Here is a 22,219-nt window from a genome sequence, read left to right as displayed (position 1 = left end):
TTCCTGCTTGGATTCTGGCAGGGCAGTAGTCCATATCAAAGTGCTCTGGCATGCAGGAGAATGGACACGGTAGACTGCCTTTTAGATCTTAATTCTGACAGGGATTGTATTTTCCCCTTAGCAAAAAAAAAAAAAAAAAAAAAAAAGACCCCCAACCCAAAAAAAAAAACCCAAACAAACAAAAAACCAAAAAAACCCCACACGCACAAAAAAGAAAAATAAACAAAAGCAAAGCAAAGCAAAAATCATGCAAACAAACAAACAAAACCAAAACCAACCAACCGACAAAACGAAACTCAACAAAAGCCCCCAAATAAAAAACAAACAAAAAGAAACCAAACCAAACCAACCAAACAAAAACCCAAAAAATAAACACCAAGACCAAACCAAACCATACAAAAAACAAAGGGAAAGAAAAAAACCCCAGTAAATAAGCCAAAAATATTCACAAAAACCAGCAAAAGGCGCCCTTGCTCACCAAAACCCACAAAGCAACCAAAGAACACAAAGTAACACAAAACAACAAAGCAAAATGTAAACAAATCCACTGAACTTCCTAATATTTCCACAGAACTATAATAAAAATCAGTCAATATCACTTTTCCAGGAGGAAATGAGACCATGCATAAGGGTTGATCTCCTTTCTTTATGGCTGCTGAGATCTTTTGGGTCTGGTCTGCCCTGAGAAATGCCCTGCTCAGGTTCTCTGCTGCAGTCTGCCACTGAAAAGAAGAATGTTTGATTCTTTTGCTTCTGTTTTATGCTCACCTGGAACTTTGACCTACATGGCAACAGCGAGGTGCAGGCAGAAAACAAAACAAAACAAACACACACACACAAAAATACCCGAAACACTCAAGCTAACAAAATATCCAGGCTCTTGCCAAATTTGTTCAGAGAGATAAAAACCAATTTCACTAGCAAAAGTGCTTACTATACTACTAGAAGAGGAATGCAGGCATTGTCAGTCACTCATTATAGAAGCAGCAAGAACTGGAGGTAGAATCAAGCAATTATTGACAGTAATATCCAGAAAGAAGATTTTTGGTATCTAGAAAATCTGTGTCACTCACTTTTGGTTTTTGTTTTTTGAGGTTCATTACATAGAGCCAGGTGTAATCCAATCACAACATCCACTGCTTAATTTTTAATTTTCTTCTTGGCAGAGCTGAGTGAAATCACTTATCTTTGGTATATCAGAAGTATATCACCTCTTGGGCAATATCTGAATATTTGATACAGACTGATGGGCAATGGGGTTTAAAGAGTAGGCAGTAGAAAGATTAGATAAATCACCTATGAGGAGTCAGTTAAAGACCTCATACAGTTTCTGTGGGATTTTTTGTAGTTTTATAGGTTTTTTGTCGTTTTAGGTTTTTGTTGTTGTTGGGTTTGTTTTTTGGGTTTGTTTGTCTTGGTTTTGGGATGGCCATAAGCAGAGGTGTGTTTTCTGGTTCTACACACCCTTTTTATTAGTCAGTGTTTGGTTCTGTTTACTTGATTGGAGCTGCAGCAGGAGCAGGGCTTTGTAACAAATAAAAACCACCAAAAAGCCCACCAAAACCAAAGAGAAACAAAAAAAAAAATCCCCAGTTCCTCCCAAAAAAATCTAAAACCTCCCCCCAAAACAACAGCAACAACAAAACCACTAAACAATCAATAACAAAAAACCAAAAACCACACAACAAACAAGCAAACCAACCAAAAACCCACATCAGAATCAATAATCTTTAGACCTGATTTATTAGAAAGTACCCGATTTCTGTGGGACCAGGTATAAGGTGGATTGATGAACGAGTGGATGACTGTGAAGAGGTACTGATAATTTTCCTGTTAAAAATAGAAGCAGTGCAAGACCCCAGGAAATAAAAGGTCATGGAACATACATCTCATGCTGCTGAATAGATTAGCATTTCCAGAAATGCTTACAACTGCAATCTACAACCAGTGATTCTGAAGATAAATACAGAAGTCTCTAGCAGTGATAGATGCAATGCCTCTCATGGTTTTGTTTACTTTTAAGCACTTTGATCCCGGTTTTTAATCTATGTTCATGCTAATATGTTTTATCTGAAATGTTGTCTTCATTTCACTCCTGACAATGAAACTTACCAAATTTACTTCATCTTTAAGTTTTATGTATTCATCTATAGCAAGTTTCAATAGAGCTGTAGTGGAGGGCAATAGTGCCCAGCTTTGATCTATAATAACTCAAGATGGTTTCTATTGTGATGCCTTGAAGATTGCTTTCAATAGCTGAGCTTTTCAGACAGTGTTGTCAGCCTTCCTTGGCAGCTGCTGAAAGGAAAATATTCATATCACATTGTCTTCCTTTCAGTCACCTACCAGGGTAGGTGAATAAAGAAGAAACAGGTTGAAAAATGCAGAAATTGTTGTTTGAGCTGACTTTTCTTGAACTTTATGAAATATACTGGGGCTTCAAATGTAGCTTTCATAACCGAAATAATTTTATTTCTGAATAACATAGGAGGAGGATTCAGCAAATACCTTTGTCTAGCGTAATAAATGTCTGCTTCCTTTTGGGCTTTATTTTTGTACAACAAAAGCAGGGGATAAATGGTTTTTTATTGATTTCTCCAAATTGTCTTGCATACCTCTTGCATATTTGGTTTCAAGCAAGACTAGAAGGAGCCATTTACAGCAATTTCTGGGTTAGTAACCTGGCATTCTGAAACACCACTGAGACATAATTGATATGCCACTAGAATTCACTAAAAGGCTCGAGTGTTTCTGGATGCTTCTTAAAAATAATAGCTTTAAACTGCATAGCAAGAAAGCTGTAGAAGGTAGGTAATGAGGGGGAAATCATAAAAAGGCTGTACACAAGCAGAAAGACAAACACTACCAACGAAGGCTGAAATAAATTAAAAAAAAAAAATTAAAAAAAAAAGTCTAGCTAAAAAGTAAAGAGCTAATCAGAAACATATGAGAAATAGAAAATGTGGTTTAAACGTTGCTGGATTGAAAACGAGACAGGAAATTGGAGGAAAGGGTAGAAGGAATACTATGAGGACATTAAACCCTAAGAAATTGTCTTAAAAAATTGTGCTTCAATTAATGGATAAAAACAACTCAAATACTGCTGCTGTTGACAATATTGAGCTGGAGCAACACCACGGAGTTAATGGATTTAATTTGGGCTGGCAGCGGCGTGGGGCAGGTACCCTTTGGATTTAAATGGATTCTGCTGATCTCGTTAGAAGCTGTTGTGTAACAGCTCATGGCCCGGCACCAGCGCTCTGATCCAGCTCCCTGGAAGAGTTTCTTTGCTTCCAACTTTGCTGGGAGATTTATTGGTCCTTAATCCTGCAGGGGTGCCAAGTGTTGTGCAAACAGTGATTTTATCATCCAGCATGTTCAGTCTTGGGCACTCCTTGAATTTAAGGCAGCTCAACCTGGCACAGCAGCGGCTGTGTCGTGGCACCAAACAGAATATCTTTTGGGGCAAAAAAGCTGAATTTAGGGCAAGGGTGATGTCCTAACCTCAAGGTTGTGACTAACTGTGGGTGTAACTGCCTCGTGGTCTGGGACAGCTCACTGGAAAATGAATATTCAGAGAGTTAGTTTGAGGTCAAGATATCAAAGCATGGAAATGGCAGCAATTAAAATGTTTGTAGGTTCCAGCATTACAGAGGAGTGCACAGACAATAATTTGATTCTGGGAAAGGGAGGGATCAGCACCTATTAAAATATATATACATATATAAAGATATATATATATATATATATATATATATATATATATATATATAACCCTGTACTGCTGCTGCACTCCAATAAATGAAAAGTTCCTCTGGCAAGCACCTAACTACAACATACAAAAAAATAACAGGTGATTCCTTTAATGAGGGTCACAAATAGAGGGGGAAAAAGGAACTCCCTAATGAACCCCTGGGTTGTATTTAATACCTTCATTTGAGAAGAAATATGTTGAAATTCAGACTGGAATTTTATAACCCATTTGTCAGTCATTTTAATTGTGGTGTCTTTGTCAAGATCAGGTTGCAGCAACATATTTGTGCACCCACAACAACTCTTTTATATGTTCTGTTGGTGAATAATGAGGCTTCTCTAATCACCTGGTTGTGCTGTAACTACTGTGTTTTTTGTTGCTGGCATAAATTGCTGTACAGCAATGGCAAAAAATAAAAAATAACACTCATAAGTTTAGGCTGGGGGCTGAACTGGTGTGCATTTTGTGTTTTGGGTGCATTGTGTGAAGGGAGAAAGAAAACTGAATGAAGGTAATTCTATTAACACATTTAAAAATAAGATGAAGAACAGGAAGAAGTAGGAGACTGGTGGTAATCACAGAAGTATATAACGAGAACACACATATTCCACTGGTCTGGTGCTAATCCCATACAAATCCATGTAAAGACTTAGTTCTTAATCTGAAAAAACCCCACAGTCCTCTGCTGCGACATCCCATGTTCACAGATGTGGAAAGTGGGAAAGGATCAGTAAACACTGATGTGCATTTATAACTTTATTTGTATCCATCATACTGTAATCAACTTCCTTCCCTTTTTCCTGTACGCTGGATGAAGAAATGAATTAATTTCGTTATTTTTATTGTAATAGCTTAATTTTTTTTGTGAATATGGATTAATAATATTCATTATCTTCACCCCCTTCTTAGTGTCTTTCCTTACTTTTGGGATTTACTTTATGCTTAGTCCTGCATTTTAAAAATACATTCTCTGTGTGCAGATACAGGATTGTGTTAAGTGCCAAAAACCAGCAATTGCATGTCAAACATGAAACGATTGGGCATCCTGTTCTAATTAACATGGTTTGCATTGTATTTCACTGCTTTACAACCACACCACGTTACCTGGATGCAGTTAATAAAGCAACGCTGCAGGAAAAAAAAACCCACAAAAACAAACAAACAAAAAAATAGAGACCAGTTAGATAACCTCCTTGTGCTTTTTCACCACTATTAAGCCAGAATGGGAGATCAAGTTTGTTTCCAGGTCTGCTGTGGCCTCTGGGATGTGTCTGGGATGTTGCAGGGCAGGTTAATGACTTGGTCTTGTGAGTAGAAGCAGTTATCTTGCACTTCATTCCTCCACATTTTGGTCATCTCATGATGCCAGAGAACAAACCGATTGCTTTGGGAATATTTATCTGTGTTCAGAAGCTGAAAGAGAGTATTTGTCTCGTTCAGCAGTCCAGGATCTATGTGTACTAATATTAAAATAACATTTAAGCTCCCTGTTACGATAGAGTACAGTACAAGTATCTCATTCTTGCTCACTCCAATTGTGCACATCTGTAATTTACTCTTTCCTGTCTGACTTCTTCCTTTTTCATCCTTTCTCAATGACTGTTCTCAGCTCTTCATTTTCAAACGTTGCTCCATAGAAGCAGTGAGGATTTCCAAGCAGCTCTTTTAAGCTTGGTTTACAATGTACAGCAGGTAATAAAAGTAAATTAAAAACCACTGCCAAGAATACGGTTTGTTTGTGCAGTGTGGCCATACTGAGATGAGGTTTTGGCACACATAAAGTGTTTCCTTACTTAATATTCTTGTAAACCACATTGTGGCTGTAAAAGTGCGAGGCAGCGCCTACAATGTGAAAGCAACAAATGTATTTATCATATTTACACCTTGGCTAAATCTGTGCTTAGGTGTCCTCATGTCACAAGCTGCTGCTGCTGCATGGATTCTGTGCCCTCAGAGCTCTTGCAGTACAGTGTCCATCTGCTCCTCAGGACAGGAGGACAGGGAGCTCCTGGAGCAGCCCCAGAGGAGGGAGGGGGACAGAGGTGACCCAGGGAAGGCTGAGGGAGCTGGGGCTGCTCAGCCTGGAGAGGAGCCCCAGCGAGAGGGGCCTCAGCCCTGCCTGTGCCGGGGTGTCCCGGGGTGTTTCTGTCTGTCTCTGCATCTCCCTGTCCCTGTGTTTCATTTTATTGCAAAAGTTCCATCTGTCCCTGTGTTTCATTTTATTGCAAAAGTCCCAGACCTTGTCAATGATTTCTCATGGATATCTCCTCCTTCTTCACAGCACAACCAACAAACTGCAACTCTCTCCTCACGCAGCCAACCCACTCTTTTGTAGCACTCTTCTTCTTATTGGACACGGCTGTGCCTGTTAAGGGCAGGCCTGTTCCTAATCTTTGGGGGTTAGTACAGCTGCAACTCCTCAGGTGTGAGACTACCTTCTGCACTATCTTTATTTTCTTAACATTTTATGCTCCCACATCCCTGTCTGTCCTGTCCATCCCTGTGTGTCTGTGTGTCCCTGTGTGTCCCTGTGTCCCTGTCTGTCCGTCGCTGTGTGCAGAGGTCAGAGCAGGCCCAGGCCCAGCCATGGCCCCGGAGCCCCCAGCATAGACTGAGCTCAGCCCAGTCTGTCCCTGTCTGTCTGTGCCTGTCCCTGTGTCTGTCCCTATCTGTCCCAGTCTGTTTGTCCCTGTCTGTGCCTGTCTGTCTGTCCCTGTCTGTGCCTGTCCATCCCTGTCTGTCCCAGGCCCAGCCGCGGCCCCAGAGCCCCGGGCGGGGCTGATCCCAGCACTTCCCCCCGCAGGAGGCAGAGCCAGCCCTGGGCAGAGCCCGGAGGGGCTCTGGGGGCTCCAACCTGGGAACATTCCAGAATTCCCTGGGCACAAAGCCCTGGGCTCTGGGGTGGCCCTGCTGGAGCAGGGAGGTGGCACCAGCTGAGCCACTGTGGGCCCTTCCAAGCTGGCCCAACCTGGGGGTCTTGCCTGGTGGCTTTAGTTACAATTAGCTAAATTAATTTGCAATTAACCTGGTAGATTCATTATTTAATCATTATTTATTATTTAGTTTAAGTTTCATATCATGTTTGAGAAAAGTCTAGGAAGAAACCTCGTTTGCAGGTGTTTAGCAGAATTTATACAGGGGTCTTTCTAAGCATAAAAGTTTCAGATTTCATTCTGTTTGTGAACAAGTTGGAACAAATGAGGTAAGAAATGCATCTGTCCTTTCCAGAGGCTCTTAGCAAAAATCACCCAGAGGATTTTCATCACTCATCCACAGAGCTTACATGGTACTGCCAGCTGCATTGTCCAAAGCAAACAGAATCAGTTCTTTATTGCAGCTGATAGCTGTAATGCCCTTACAAATTCATATCTCTCACACAAGAGGCTCATCTCTGCAGTGCCTAATTGATATTCTGAATGTGATCAGTAGCATCACCTTTCTGTAAAATCAGAAAGAAAATGATGAAAACTGGCACTTCTTTTGTATCTCTTTAGGTGATGTGTCTTTTTTGACAGTGGCAGGACTTCCTAAAAATCCATGTGACCAAAAAATTTGTGAAATTAATGCAGTAAGACTTGTTAACTGTAATGATGAAATGTTACAGAATATTTTGCTTTATTCTCTTTATGCATAGGATTTGGTGTAATAAAAGAGGGGATTGTGGAAGCTGTCCATGTAGGAAAGCATGTTCAGTGCTGGAATGTGGGTTAAAATGATCCTCTGTAGTGCTGGTGGGTTTTGCAAGGGAATCCCCGGTTGCCTGCATCCTACACTCCTTTTATTTCTGCCTGCAGATGGATTTTTGTGGGGATGAGCTGGGTCCATTCCCAAAAAAGCTGAATCCAAGTGGAGGTTCTGATTCTGAACCAGTGCCTGGTTATTGGGATCACATGGAGGGAAGTGATTAAACCTGAAGCAAAATCCACAATTATTATACATTGTAAATATGAAAACCATCATCACTTCAATAGTATTGGCATCTCTTGTAAGAACATGTTGCCAAATAAGGTGTTAAGGAGTGGATATCCAAAAATAGAAGTAACTAGAAATCAATGAATACTTTTCAAAGTGTAATGAGAATATGCTTAGAACTTACATTCTACAGTATTTCATTTTGGTGCAGATAGAAGGGTATAATGAAGCATAATCAGAGTTTAAAAACTGTTAATGATGACTTTTTTTAATTGCTCAACTTTCAAATTTGGATTTGCTTAGGATGGGAAAAGATAAATTCACCAGTGCTAAGATTAAAGATTGCCTAGCAACCAGAGAGTGAGTACATCTAATGTGCAGAAAACAAAGGAAGAACAAACCACTTTCATTTCCATATATATAAAGTAGGTATAAATATAAAAGTATGAAAATAAATATACATGTGTATGCAAAAATATAGACATACACTCTAGTTCTTCCAAATTGCCAACCTGAAATGCTGTGGATCTTAAAAAAAGAAATTGAAAGACTAAACCAAGATCTAAGATGTGGACTAAAATTGTGAATTTTCATTTAAAAGTGATAAATCCACAGTAAGTGTATGGGTTTTTTTTTTTTAATTGTCCTCCATCACTGATGAAGGTTGAAAATTGAGAGAAAACAGTCAAGACCAGTAAAAATATGTGCATCTGAAAACTTTTAAGTCTGTAAGGACAAGAAGGAAAGGAGACGTCACCTGTCTAGAAAGGATCATAATCACTTATAACTGTTAATTTTGAAGGACTGTGCTAATGATTAAGGTATGTGCATTCATTGTTCCTCTGTGGAAAGTGGGATGGGCAATAAATTTGAATATTTATTAACTGAGACATTTCAAGTGAACATAATTATAAAAATCTTCTGATCAGCTTTAAAAGTAAAGGACAAGGAAATTATGGAAATGATGACTGGAAATGATAAAGCATTTCTTGGAATATCTTCTGAAAATTTTAATAGAACAAAACAAACTATTGAAGAGAGAGTTTAGCCTAATTGCCCTGTCTTAAGTTCTTATTTATTCCTTTTCATAAACTTCTTTCACCCCATAAATGCGAACAGGTACAGAAATGCAAGTGTATTCACCTGAGTTTTAGCAAGTGTCCAAAAAACCGTGTGAACATGGAAATCCACTGTGTTGAGGTGAGCAACAACCACAACCAAAGCAAAGTGTGCAGGGACTGCCTGGGTAAATTTTTTTTTTTTTGCCATCTTTGTTGAGCATGCAGAGAGAAGAGATGTGGGAGGCTGTGTTGGTGGGGACCAGGGTATCTTCATTAAAGGCAATTTTGTTCCCTCTCCCTGGTTCTGCGGGAGGCATCACTGCTGCTGGCTGGGGTTGGGTGCTGTGGGTGGTGTCAGCTGAGCAGGCAGGGGAATATCTCTCTTTCTTTTTTTTTTCCTTTGATGAAACACTGCCTCGACTGATGGCAGCTTTCCTCAAATCTGCACAGCAGCCTGTGCATGAAAGATTTCCCACAAGTTGTAAAAATATTCAGAGCCGTGTTATATAACCATGTTGCCCCCTTTAATCATTTTTGATCCATTTTTTACTAATGAAGATGTGAAATGACAGGAATAGTTCATATTCTTTTTTTCCCTGCAGAGCCTGTTGGCATAGAAATGAACTCTCTGTAACCTATGGAAGAGAGAAGAGTTTACTTTTTAAGCTGTTTTCTGTTTCTACTTGTGTTTCATATTGTCAAACATCAAATGCTTGAAAGGTCTATAACACAGCAGGCTGAAGTGCAGTGACCTGCTGCTCTTTCACATTCAAATTAATAAAGTAGCTCACAGTGTAGACCTTTAGAAAGGCAAGAGATTATACTTTTTTAAGGCAGAAGGGGATTTATTATGATAGAAAATAATCTCTGCAGACATTAGTTTAGGGCTTTATTCTAACTCTTGAAGTAGGGACACACTTTTACAGTATTGCACCATTAGATTAAATTCAAATCTTAAATCAGCTCTTCATCTTCACCCAGGATTAATGTTCCAGCACAGTCCCAGAGTGGAATTCAAACAGTAATTCTCTGATTAGAATAATCTGATTTTCTTTTTGTAATGCCATCCCAGGTTTCGAGAAATCAGCTGCTGCATCTCTTCAGATTAAGAGACCAGAAAAAGTTAAAATTAGAAAAAAAATTTTACACCTTGTTTTACACAAGCTCATTGCAGCTCTCCACCACAGCTACCTGCTGCACATTAAGTGCATGGAATATCTTGATCACAGAGGCTTTCAAAAATAACCACTGTGATTTTCATGAGACCTGTGATGAGATAATGAATTTTATTCTGATATTTACATTCTCCTCTAGTTTTCTTGTCCCGCAAGTGGACATTTAAAGTTGACATTATTGCTTGATGCATTTTCTAAGACCATTTAGACACTCTGCCAGGAGTGCTCTAGCTAAAAATTTAGCTGAACTTTCTACCTGCATAGTAAGCAATTCAGCCTAGGAAAGAAGCAGAAGGAGGTGGATGAGCTATTGGTATCTAGAAACCTTATTTTTCAAATAATAAGGGAGACAATTTAATTATTCCAACTGTCTTTTTTACCTTAGGAGAAACAAATTAGCTGCCTCACCATTAAATGTGAAGAAACAGCTTACAAATTTCTTAAAAAGAATTGCAGAGCTCATCTGTTTCTATGTTCACACTTTGCATCTCTGCACAGGTGTGTCTTCAACATGATTTATGGTTCTGCTGTGGAGAAATAGGTGTGAGCTTGGGCACTGTGCAGATGATTCTGTAAATCAGGAAACTATTAAAGCTCTTTTTCTGAAAACTGATTTTAACATGAGAATGCTACAGGTGGTAAGTACTTTCTCAATCTTCTTCTGGAGCTTAGGTGCTCTTCTTAGCTTCAGAACTGGTGCTTATTTTTGCTATATCTATACCAGATTTCTCTAGACTGGCTGTTTCCTGGGCTGTTCATTTTTTGGTGCTGACTGGAGATTTTTCTTTTGAAACAAGTTTTATTCTCGTGAAAACGAATGGCCATTATTTTTATTTCTTTTGAAAGAGCTTGTAAAATAAGCCATATTTCTGTAGCCACATAGGAAATTGAGCACAATTATGGCTGCTGTTTTAGGCAGAAATGATGGCCCTCCTCTTCCCATCAATGGTGGAACCAAAAGTTGAATTTTAAGGTGCACACTGTATAGAATACCAGGAAAGAGAATTGTTTCTCCCTAAAAATCTGTTTGTCTAACATCATAAGCTCATATGCCATTCTCTTTGCAGCTACAGCATCAGCACATTTACCTCAGTATCAGCTGCTGTGAATTTCACTGCCTCATTATATAATGTATACTCAGTGTGTTCATATTTATATTTAATGCCCATTACATGAAAGAATAAAGAGGGTTGAATTTTTCCATGCACTCTTGGTGTTTCACAGAATGTGCTCTATTTTTAAATTATAGAAGGAAACGCGGCCCAGACACCAGAATGGTCTTTATTCAATCGCTTCTATCATTACAGTTTTGAAATGTGAATCCACGGGATTTTTTTAAGGCAGGTTTCTTTCTTTATCATCCTATCATTGTCTCAAGCAGATGTCTCTCAGAGCAGCAGTTCTGCCAGAAAGCCTAATAGTTATCATTCTAGGTGTTATAGTTGAGGGAAATTGTCTCCATTTCAGGCTAATGATGTTGTGCATGGGGACTGGAATGTTTCTCTCAGGCCTAATTCAGGATACCTTAGCTTTTGCCAGGTATTTCTGCCCCAGAAACTGTAACACTAAATAGTGAATAGCTTTAAGTAGGATTAAATAATTCTTTTTCATGTTTTTAATTTTTTTTTCACCGCAAATTAATTAGTGTATAATAAGGGCAGCTGGCTGGTCTCTCTGCTTTTAGGGTGAATGCTTTATGAAGGTGCAGGTGGTTGAGGGATGCATCTTCTCCCCCTGCCCATCTCCTTCAGCCTTCATGTCACCAAAGTTGTTTTCATAAACTGTGAATTTCTGTTCCTGACAAGGATTGATGGGCTAACTGTTAACATCAGAGAGTGCTGCATTATTTATACACACAAGGGCTGGGCTCCTTTTTTCAGGCTGTCCTCTGCTGTCAAGCAAGAAATTAAACTCCTCACTCAGGAAGCATGCAATATTTTGTTTCTGTGGGGTTTTGTGGGATCAAAAATACGTTATATAGAAGTTTAAAGTTCAGTAAACAGTGGCTGTAAAACTTCTACTCAACTCCCCACCACTACCTGCTTGTGGAAAGGAGCAATAGTTGTATATTCAGTACTTTATTGAAAAGCATGTGGCTTAAAAGTAGTTATGTGAACGCATGGAAAAAAATGTGGTGGATTTGCAGAACAGTTTTTCTCTGAGTGCCTTTAATGAAAAAGATCCAGGTTCATTGGTTGAGTTGTTCATTATGTACAAAAAACTTCATATTTCTTAAAGAAAAAATCCTGGGTATTATTACAGAGCAAATATATCAGCATTTCATTTGAGTTTTGCTGCATAATTTTTCCTGAGTTTGGAGAATTAGGGAAGGTTCTTAATTAAAATTATAATTTTGAGTTTGCATGGATCTCTTTGATTTTATTCTTTTTGTCATGCTGCTTTTTTTACTTTTTTTGTTCTTAACCAGCCATAGTTCCCAAGCAGAGGATGGACAATTTGCTCAAGGATTAACTTGACCTCAAAATGTTATGAAGAAATGAGATAGGAGCAGAAAAATAATAAAAATAATTTTAAAAATCCCATGCATTTAGGACCCTTTGGTACTAAATGAAGCCCCAAAGGTTTATGTACTGTCTTCAGACACTTTTACACTTGAGAGGCCATGTAAAGAAAAGCACAAGGTCACTCAGACATAGGGAAGACAAACGTGAATGACTGTTTTCATTTGACATTGAATCTTACTGGAATCCTTTCAGAATATCTTAATAAAAGTGCAATAGTAATTAGTCTTTAGATTTTCTTTTCAAATAATTTAATTTTATCCTGGAGTGTTTGTTTAATTTGCAGAAATTTGTCAAATTACACAGTCTGTTACACAAACAGCATCTTGCCAATCACAATGGAAAGCCATCAGCAACAGAGCAGACTCCTGCAATATTTATTGTAAATTATATATTTCCTTTCTTGGGTTTATTTTACTCTTCCATTCACAAAATCTCCCAGGTGAAATTATAAAACCAATGTAGTGCTTAAAACTGTGTCACATTTTAATGGTAGCAAATCCCTTTATCAGTTGTGTTAAGACAAAATGCACCCATATCATCTTTTCTTACTAATAACAGAGCCTTCAAAATCAAATTCTGGTCATCAAACCCAGTGGAATGTATAACAAATTAGATTTCAATATTTCAGTATGAACGTGCTCTCAAGAGGCACAAAATGGAAATTAAGGAAGATTTTGTTGATTCAAAGGTGATATTTATTTTGTTCAGCACCATTTCACAGACAATAAACTATAAATAATGGAGATAACATTTTACACGATTTTTGAAAATTTAAGTTTCAACATTTACACAGCCTGGTACCTCCTCTTAAGTAGAATTGTGCAGCTTCTTATTTCTCTGACTGCATCATATTTGATTTTGTACTATGATATTATTTAACCATTGTTGTTTACAGAAGGACTTTTCCTCTTTAATCCTCATTAACATTATGTGAATGAGACAGGATAAGCTGTTTTTGCTTGGCTTTCTGTTTGTTTGGTTTTGGTTTCATTTGTTGGTTTTTTTAATTGTATGTTTGGTTGGTTGGTATTTGTTTGTTTTGTTTTCTTTGTTTGTGGTGATTTGGGGTTTTTTTTGGTCTTTTTTTTTGTTTTTTTGGTTGGTTTTTTTTTGCAGGTTTTTTGGGGGGATCTTTAAGTTACCTGTGCTTGCTTTCAATTTTTAATTTTTTTTTTTAACTCCTTCTCTTTAGATGTGTTCTTTATTCACTTTATGTCTGAGATTTCTGTGGTACAATGACATTACAAAAATTACACCACAGACTGACAGGCCAAGGTGGTGGGTCAAAAGAGCAATTAGTGCAGTTATTTCCTGAACATGGGAATAAATGGCTGTTAACAGAGGAGAACATCTGCTTTATTAGCCCCAAACTGCAGGTCAGGTCACTTTATTTCAGGCTGAAAAAGCCAACACGAATTTTCACGCAAATTAAAACCACGCAGTTGACTGTCCACACTTTGGTAATTTCAGGAGATTTCAGTTTCTGGAAATATAATGCAACATTTTGTGTGAATTCTGCTTGTCATTCAATGTAGAATTCACAAATTCAAAGAGCATTTTTGTCTTTTTGCCTTTTACGCCAATGGCATTATTGAAATCAGAATGACACCAAATCAGGAAATATGTAGCAAAAATATCCTCTCTCATTTTAATCAGAATATCCATGAGGATTTGCATACTAAGTGTTCCTGCTCCAGATGCTATTTAGTTTATTAATTTAATTAGAGGTATGGGAATACAGTTGTCAGAGAATTCATTTAATAGTAGCTGTTCTTTCACAACCAATTGCCTAATCCCCATAAAGTAATAAACAAGCATCCTTTGCTACCCCAATAATGCAACAAACGCACAAAATGAGAAGTCTTGGCTTATTTAGATTCAGTTAGAATATACCATTTACTGTTCTCAAAAATAGCTTTGCTTCTCCATCAGCTGGACAGTCTTTAAGACAAAACAATATCAAGTGCATGACAGCTCTCTGTGTCATGATGGCACCCTAAAGATGACAAAAAAATTGAACAAAACTGCAAATAACCCAGCAAACTACTGCACAGCTCCAGTTTTTCTGTGAAACTGATGCACAGAGTTTATAAAGGCATTTTCGTGCATCACCTACATTTCTTAAACAATGTTTAAATGTAAATTCTTACACCAAGGATTAATCTGGAATCCACATGCAAGAAAAGTGTGTAAATCCTGAGCTGTTTGCCAACAAAATAATCCAAAACATGCTGTAATTGCTGACGTTGTATTGATGACATAAACCAAAAAAATTTCCGTAAATCTCTTCAATTACATGGAAAAAACCCTGGCGATTTTCAATTAAAAAACCTCACAGAAAACAATGTACTTGTTCTCTAATAGTTGTCTACCTGTAGATCTTTCTTTCAGATGCATTTACTGCACAAAATACTGTTAATTTTTAATGCTATGCTAAGCAGCAGAGAGCACAAATGTGCCTTTAAAGATGAAGATTGAGATAGACAATAATATACGTAAATATAAGAGAAAATATCTGGGAAAAACTACCAAATTAAACCTGGCCAAAGCCTAGGGGATATTCTTTAGGGTTGCTTCCATTTATCCCAGTGGTGACAGAATGAAATCTGTAGATACCATGAAAGTCTTCAGGTTGGAAAAAATGAATAAATTGCCATTTGCTATTGTCTTTTGCGAATGGATTGAGTTTCAGACAAGCACATTTTATTGGGTGGAAGATTAGGGATAGATGATTACGTGGAGCTGTGCTGTTAAATTAATACAAAACTGAATCAGCCAAAAGTCATTCAAAGGACATAAGAGTTCGTCCTTTCTTTCTGTACTTAATTACCAAAAATCTGATGTGGTGAGAGCTTGGGGGTAATTTTTGGTGGCTTTTCTACAAAAAATATTGTTTTCCCTGTGCCCACAGCGGATGTGTGCGACTCCAACCCCTGCCAGAACGGTGGCATCTGCCTGTCAGGGCTCAATGACAACTTCTACTCCTGCGAGTGTCCCCAGGGTTTCACAGATCCCAACTGCTCCAGCCTTGTGGAGGTTGGTAAGTGAAAATTAAATTAAATTGCTGAAATGGCTCCAGTGGCCTGCGGCTGCTCAAGCAGCGATCTTGTCCGTGGTGCTCTGTGTGGTGGTGGTGGTGGTGGTGATGCCTTGTTGGGGCTAAATTAATACAGAGGCCAGAATAGATAAAAATGAAAAGCATTTCTGTTTATTGAAGGGCCTTCAGGAACATTTTGGGCAGCCCCAGGGGCCTACACCCAAAAATGGACCCACAGGTTTTCACACTTTTATAAGTTTGGTCCATTTGCACATTGGGGGCTAATCTAACAATTCCAGCCTCAGGTAATGAAGTCATTTACCCCAAGTTTGCCCACCCAACTCGCTTTTGTTTGCATTTCTGGGCCCTGGGGCAGTGAGGTGCCCTCGGTTGCCAGGCCTGGAGAGGAATTGTTGTGTCTGCCCAAAATGGGACAGCAGCAGCTGACACTGAATGTGGAGTTTGGAGTTATGCACCAAAGAACTGCAGGATAGCAAATACATGAAAAATATAAACACTAAAATCCCAAGGCATCAGTGGGGTCTTTAGGTTGATCATTATTGGGGTTTTTAACCTTATATCTGTGTCATAGCCACCTCTATAATAAGTAACAGTTGAAAGCTATGTAATTAAGTTGAAATGGCATCTGCAGAAAATATAATTACTCAGAAAAGCCCAGTGGTCCACAAAAAACTCCATAATGGACTTCAACATCACCAACATTTTTCAAATATCAATTCTAGATAATTCTAGATAATTCTGTGATACTTCTACGTACCCTTCTTCAACCAGCACCCTTCAAATCTTCACTTCTGATAGTTTTATGCCAATGTTTGGAGTAAAGACTGATTTCTTATGCAAATTAAGAAACAGGACCAGCATAGGAGAAACCCAGAATAACACAAAGTGGTCACTTGCTTGAATTTCAAAATAACTATCCATTTGGAGGCTCTAATTAACGATGAGTGCATAGAGCACAAGTCAAATGTACTGAAATTTTGTGATGTGCACTTGACTCAAAGTAAACCTGAATTTGAGTGTTCGATCCAAAATATCCCGGAGGTCAGGCCTCCGTGTTAAGAAAAACTCAAGGAGAAAATGAGAATCTGAAGGAAAATGTAGACAGCTCACTGAAAGTTAATTGACCTCTTGTATTATCCCAAAGAAGGCACAAAAAGATTTTTACAGAGCAAAATGATGGAACTGTCACAGCTGGGCTCAACAATGCATCTGTCCTAAATATGTGTGCGTCTCATTTTAAATAATTAATTATTTAATTTAATAAATATTCTTTAAAAAATTATACAAAGTGAACCAAGGTTCACTGTTATGTGGATTAGGTCTCTGCCAATGGGTAAAGGGAGCAGAACTTAGTCCAGAAATAAAGGGCTGTTCTTTTTATGAGTTTTTTTGTTAATTTCCTTTTATGAAAATGTTGCTACTGCTGTTTTTAGAGTGAATTCCAAGTGTCCGCAATGCAATTTTAAGGGAATTTGGATTTAAATTGATTCCTTTTAAGTTAAACTTTCTGCAAACAAATGGAGCTAGTTCCTGTGGGAGAATGATCAACTTCAGACACCAACTGCAATTTTTTTCTGATTCTAAAAAGTTGTTGTAGTTGGTTACCACCTAAAATTTAAGTTGCACAAGGAGGTGCTTGTTGCCCACACATGAAGCCAGGAAACACTTCCTCAAATCTTATTTTCCATCCCTTTTCCATAATTTTTATCAGTGCTTGAATTTATTCTATGGATATATGTCATGCTACCCTAAAACAGCATAGACAGGACTTCACTTCAGGAAAATTTTGGATTTATTGTGTACTTTGCTGGCAGGAAATTGCATTGCATATGACTGGGAGGATGCCAAACATGACTGAATATGGAGGAAAAAAATCATGTTGTGATAATTGTCACTGTAATTAGCAGATGAGCATTAATAGGGCTTTAAAAAATACACATATACTTAACTAAAATCTTCAAGCACTTCACCAGAAACTCGGTTTGGTAAACAGACTAAAGCATAAGTAAATAACTTGACAATGTGTGGCAATCACAGCACTTACAGAAGCAGGACACTACATTTCTAATTTGCAATCCATGGGGAATATCTGCTGGACAACACTTGTTAAATAAAGAATCTATTTCATATTCCGACAATAACTAAAATCCAGAATGTTAATTCAGTTCGGCTTTTTCTTGCTTGCTACATGTACGGAGTCAGTCTAGCCTTGTTAAAACCTTTAAAAATAGATTTTAAAATAATCTTTTATTTTTTTAGTAAAAGATCATTCTGCTTTTTGTAACCCTGTACATATAAGCCACTGGGGAAAAAAAATGGCATTTCAAGAAAATTATTTGATTTTTTTTCTATGAAAACAATGGTGATTAGTGTAAGCTGTTAGTCAGTCAGCTCAATTAATTCAAATACTGAAATGTTTAAAGTAAAATGATGTTGTAAGATGTGTCTAGAGGAGCCCAGGAGTGCAAGACCCTGAGTGATCACTTTTACTAAGAGTGTTTATTAGATGTATGAATTAAGAGGGAATGCCAGCAAAGGTTGCTTCTCTTTGGCTTTTTAATGAGTTTTTGCCCAAAAGCTAATCTCTTAATCCCTCATATCTCAAAAAAGCCTTCTTGACAATTTTCTGTGCAGTTGAAAACACTAAATTAAAAATTAGTGTTTAGGATGTCAGGGGGGTACCATGTAGGAAGAAAAGAGGAGGGTGAGGAAAAACACCCAAATACTCAAAAAAACCCCAACAGCAATAAAAAACAAAAAAACAAACAAAAAAAACCCCCAAGAAACAACAACAAAAAAAGCCAAACGATAAAACCCCACAAAACCAAAACAAAACAAATTTAAAAAAAAAGCAAAAAAAAAGAGAAGGGCCTGTGCCACTTCTCCCTCAAAAGGGCTGCACAGAAAATTTTTTTAAAAAAAATTCACAAGCAGCTTGGTGTTGTCTGCATCCCCCTCATTAGAGACTTTGTGCAATGACAGGATGCACTGCTGAACTCGGGCACCTGCTGGGAAGTCATAAATTTTTCAAGGGACATACCTTGAACAGGAGGATTTTCACAGTAAAAGACAACAGGAATTTTACTTAATCATGCATTAATGTGGGTAAATAAAAGGCAGTCCCATTCAGACAGCAAGCCATGAACTATGCAGAGGGAAAAAAAAAATAGATGCATACAAGTACCCAGGAAGATCAAACATTTAGGTAGAAATCTTCCCTAAATAGACCAACAAATACTCCAGACAGTTTGGGAGCTTCATGGATTCTGCAGAATGCAACTTCCTTTATTACCTTAATAGACATAAAATTTAAAGTAACCTGTTATTCATAGTAATATCAATTTCAAGCTAATATGTTTAACTAATTATGTGTTTTTTTAAATTTACCCATGGAAAAAATATAACTTTTCTGCCATACTTCTTTTTTTACTGACACTGTAGCTTTGAGTCTGTCTAAACCAAAATTTATAAAAAATTCTTGTGAGAGTAATTTGCATATTTTAAATTGGTATTCCTATTCTGACCCTACTCTTTTCTTAATGGCAATCTCACTTTATTTCCTATGTGTATTTATATACCAAACTTGGTTGTGCTAGAAGATTTGAGATGAGGTGGTAGATCTGTAATATCACCCTATATGTGCAGATTTTTCTGTGCTCTAACAGATTTTAAATATCTGATAAACTGGCAGAGGACAAGATAGAGAGAGGCAGGAAAAATGTGTGTATTAGTTGTTTTCAGCACAGCACATCCTCCAGCGAGGTGAAAAAGGATTTGGCTAAACAGATAAAAGGTGATTATATCAAACATTCCAAATAGCAGGATGTTTTCCAAAGATAATAAGAACACTATGGTCCAAGTTAACTCTTCAGCAGACTCCTGCCTACATATATGGAAATTAATTTTAACCTAAATTGAAACAAAATATTTTTTGATTAATTGATATTGGCATTGAAATGCATTACAGAGTAGTTGGCAGATTTTACATCTTTTAAATAACTCACAAGTCATTCTCAGGAATCATGTAAAATATCAAAATGCAATAAACAACAACTGTTACAGACAATTAATAGGAGTAATTAATTAATTCTGTTCAGGAGAACTCTTAATGTGCTGCCTGTCAACCTGGGCAACTAATTAGCCATGGACAGCACACGAGGGGATCTATAAAATGTCACTGGGGGAGTTTTCTTTGAAATAAAAACTGCTCCTGTTTCGTTTAGTGTGTGCATAAGGGAAAACATGGGGAGAAACACAACCTTAATGGCAAGAAAAAGAGTTTTTTCACTTCATTATGCCATAAGGCAAGGAGAGTGTGTTCCATGGGTTGTCCATGTTCACATTTGAAATCTGAGCATCTTAAAACTACTCGGTTTTGATCTTCCAAGTCTGAAATTCAATAACTGTCTGAGAGGATAAACTGGTGAACATGTTTAGTTTATTTAAGTAAAAAAAAAAAAATAACAGATGTCAAATGGGCTGCCAGCATCCTTTTGGAAAGTGTCTGTACCTTTTATGTCAGCACTCACTGAGAGGACCTCCTTATTGAAAAACATGGTGAAAAAAAAAAAAAGCCTGCGTGCATTTTGGAAGGGTGGAAAGGCAAGTTAATGATCTTATGGTTAATGATCAAGGGGAGCTGGGTTTCATTGCAGCATGGAGGCTGAGAGAAGGGGGAAGAGTTGAAAGGTGAGCCAGAGATGCCAGTCTCCTACAGCATCTTTATTCCTCCAAGTGATTAAGAAGTGATTGCAGGGTTCCTGGCTTGGCACATTGCAGTTTTCCATAACCACTTCAGTCTTCCCAATATCCAAAGTAAACTATTTCTTTGACAGCTGCTGTCTCCCAGCCAGAAACACAGGAATCAAAGCAATTCTTCCCTTTTCATGCTGTTAAATAAAAATTCAGTGAGATGGATTAGGCCTGGATCTGTGCTCTGATCTGTTTGCTTTGTGGCTTTATTTGCACAACCTAAGTCTCCACTTTTGCTTTCCTGACCCCTGCACTGACAGGACAAGGGCTTCTGAAAAAAATTAGTACAGATGAAAATCCTGTCACGCACTTCCTGCCAGTCTTGCAGATGCTTTTCAATGCCATGATTAGAAATGACTGAATGATTTCAAAGATGCTTTTGTAGCCTTTACAATGTGTGTTTTGTCCTTTCTTTAAGGAGGGTTGTTTGCACCACGTGTCAAACATGTGTACTAATGGATTTTCCAAGGTAGAAATAGTGAAATGAATCCACTCTTCCCAAAGAAATCCAGTTACTTACTGTCATGTGCAGGCAGTATGCAATTGACATGAAAGTATTCATCTCAGCTGTAAATAAAGTAGCCTGGAATAATGTAAATTACAGCACTGGCTCTCCCAAAATCAGAATAGTTGAAGATGTGAGGCGCTTGTGGAGGTCTGTAGCCTAACCCACCTCTTAATGGACAATCCAAGGGTGAAGGTTTCTCAGGGTCATTTCCAGCTGAGTTTTGAATATTTCCAGAGATGGAGACTTTACAGCTTCTCGTGGAAATCTGTGCCAGTGTTTGATCACCTTCACAGGCCAAAAAAAAAGCAAGGAAACAAATGGAAAAACCCCAAAAGCCCAAATATATTTAGGTGCAATTTTGTGAAAATATTTTTTTTTTCGCATTGTGTTGTCACTGGGTACCACTGAGAAGTCCCTGGCTCTGGTGTCTTTATTTGTAATTTCTTCTCCAGGCTTGACTATTTGATTTTAGGGAAATAATCACATCCCTTGGCCTGCTGGCACTCCTCTCCTTAGTGCAACACAGTCCTTTGCAGATGGTCCAGGATATTGGGAAATAGCATGGACTCCAAATTTCAGCACCTATTGTCACTGCTTTGGGTGTAGTGCCACCCAAACTGGCTATATTTATTCCTATATTAGCCAAATTTTTGTAAAGCGACTTATTCACCACGTTTCTTATTGTCAAGAGGAAGACTTTACTACATGACTGTGAATTCTTCTTCAGTGAGCTGTTGTGCTTTTCTCTTGTTACTGATTCCTTATTTTAAAAAAATTCATTATTTGAAAAAAATTGCAAAGTCCATTGTTCTCCTTTTGCTGATATTCCCAAAAACCATTTCAATGGCTCTGTTGGTAACAGAAGATTCACATCAGAGATGAGGTGGGCCTGTGTTTATTTGAATTCAGCAAGAATAATCAGGTTCCATGGTTAAAGGGTAGTTTCTTCTGGGAAAAGAGCAAGAGAGAGGAGCAGGGAAGAGATTGAAAACTAATTCTTCCTTGCAGGTCTTCAGCATGTTGGGGCATTTCTCAGCACTCTATTCTGAAGCCTAAACCCTAGGGTTTCACGTTTCTGTTACACAGCAGTGTTTTATGTGGAATTAACTGCAAAACACATTTTTCAAACAGAAATTATCACATAATCAAGATGTTCTCATAGGTTATGGAGCCCTGGTAAAAGCAATCAATATATATTAATAAAAATAATTTGAAAAATTAGGTCCTAATGTTTAGTTTTTGGGTAGCCTGAAGAGCGCATAATGCACAAAAATCTAAACTGAATGGTCTGAATGCATGCAAGCAGAATAGCTTGATAAATGGTATTGATTGCAGGGCAGAAAATGTTGTAAGTCATAATTTACAATATTTCTGCCCAAAAAATTGCTTTTGATGCTGATTGCCAATAAATCCGTTGTGAAAATAAGGTTTGGAGTCAGAATTAGTGAAGAGTGTGCAAAACTGGGAGTTCACA

General features: G+C 37.8%; 1 protein-coding gene across 2 annotated transcripts in view; it reads left to right on the top strand.

Moving 5' to 3' along the window:
* Positions 1-22,219, top strand: part of EDIL3 (EGF like repeats and discoidin domains 3) — a 237,905-nt gene that overhangs the window by 52,252 nt on the left and 163,434 nt on the right. For both annotated transcript variants that reach the window (XM_058824531.1, XM_058824530.1), the window contains exon 2: positions 15,339-15,467. In XM_058824531.1, coding sequence (XP_058680514.1) covers positions 15,339-15,467 — 129 coding nt within the window. The remainder of the gene's footprint in view (positions 1-15,338; positions 15,468-22,219) is intronic.

This window comes from Ammospiza caudacuta, chromosome Z (assembly GCF_027887145.1).
Source record: "Ammospiza caudacuta isolate bAmmCau1 chromosome Z, bAmmCau1.pri, whole genome shotgun sequence".
NCBI lineage: Eukaryota > Metazoa > Chordata > Aves > Passeriformes > Passerellidae > Ammospiza > Ammospiza caudacuta.
The sequence above is the reverse complement of the archived record's forward strand: the minus strand, read 5'-3'. Positions and strand labels throughout refer to the sequence as shown.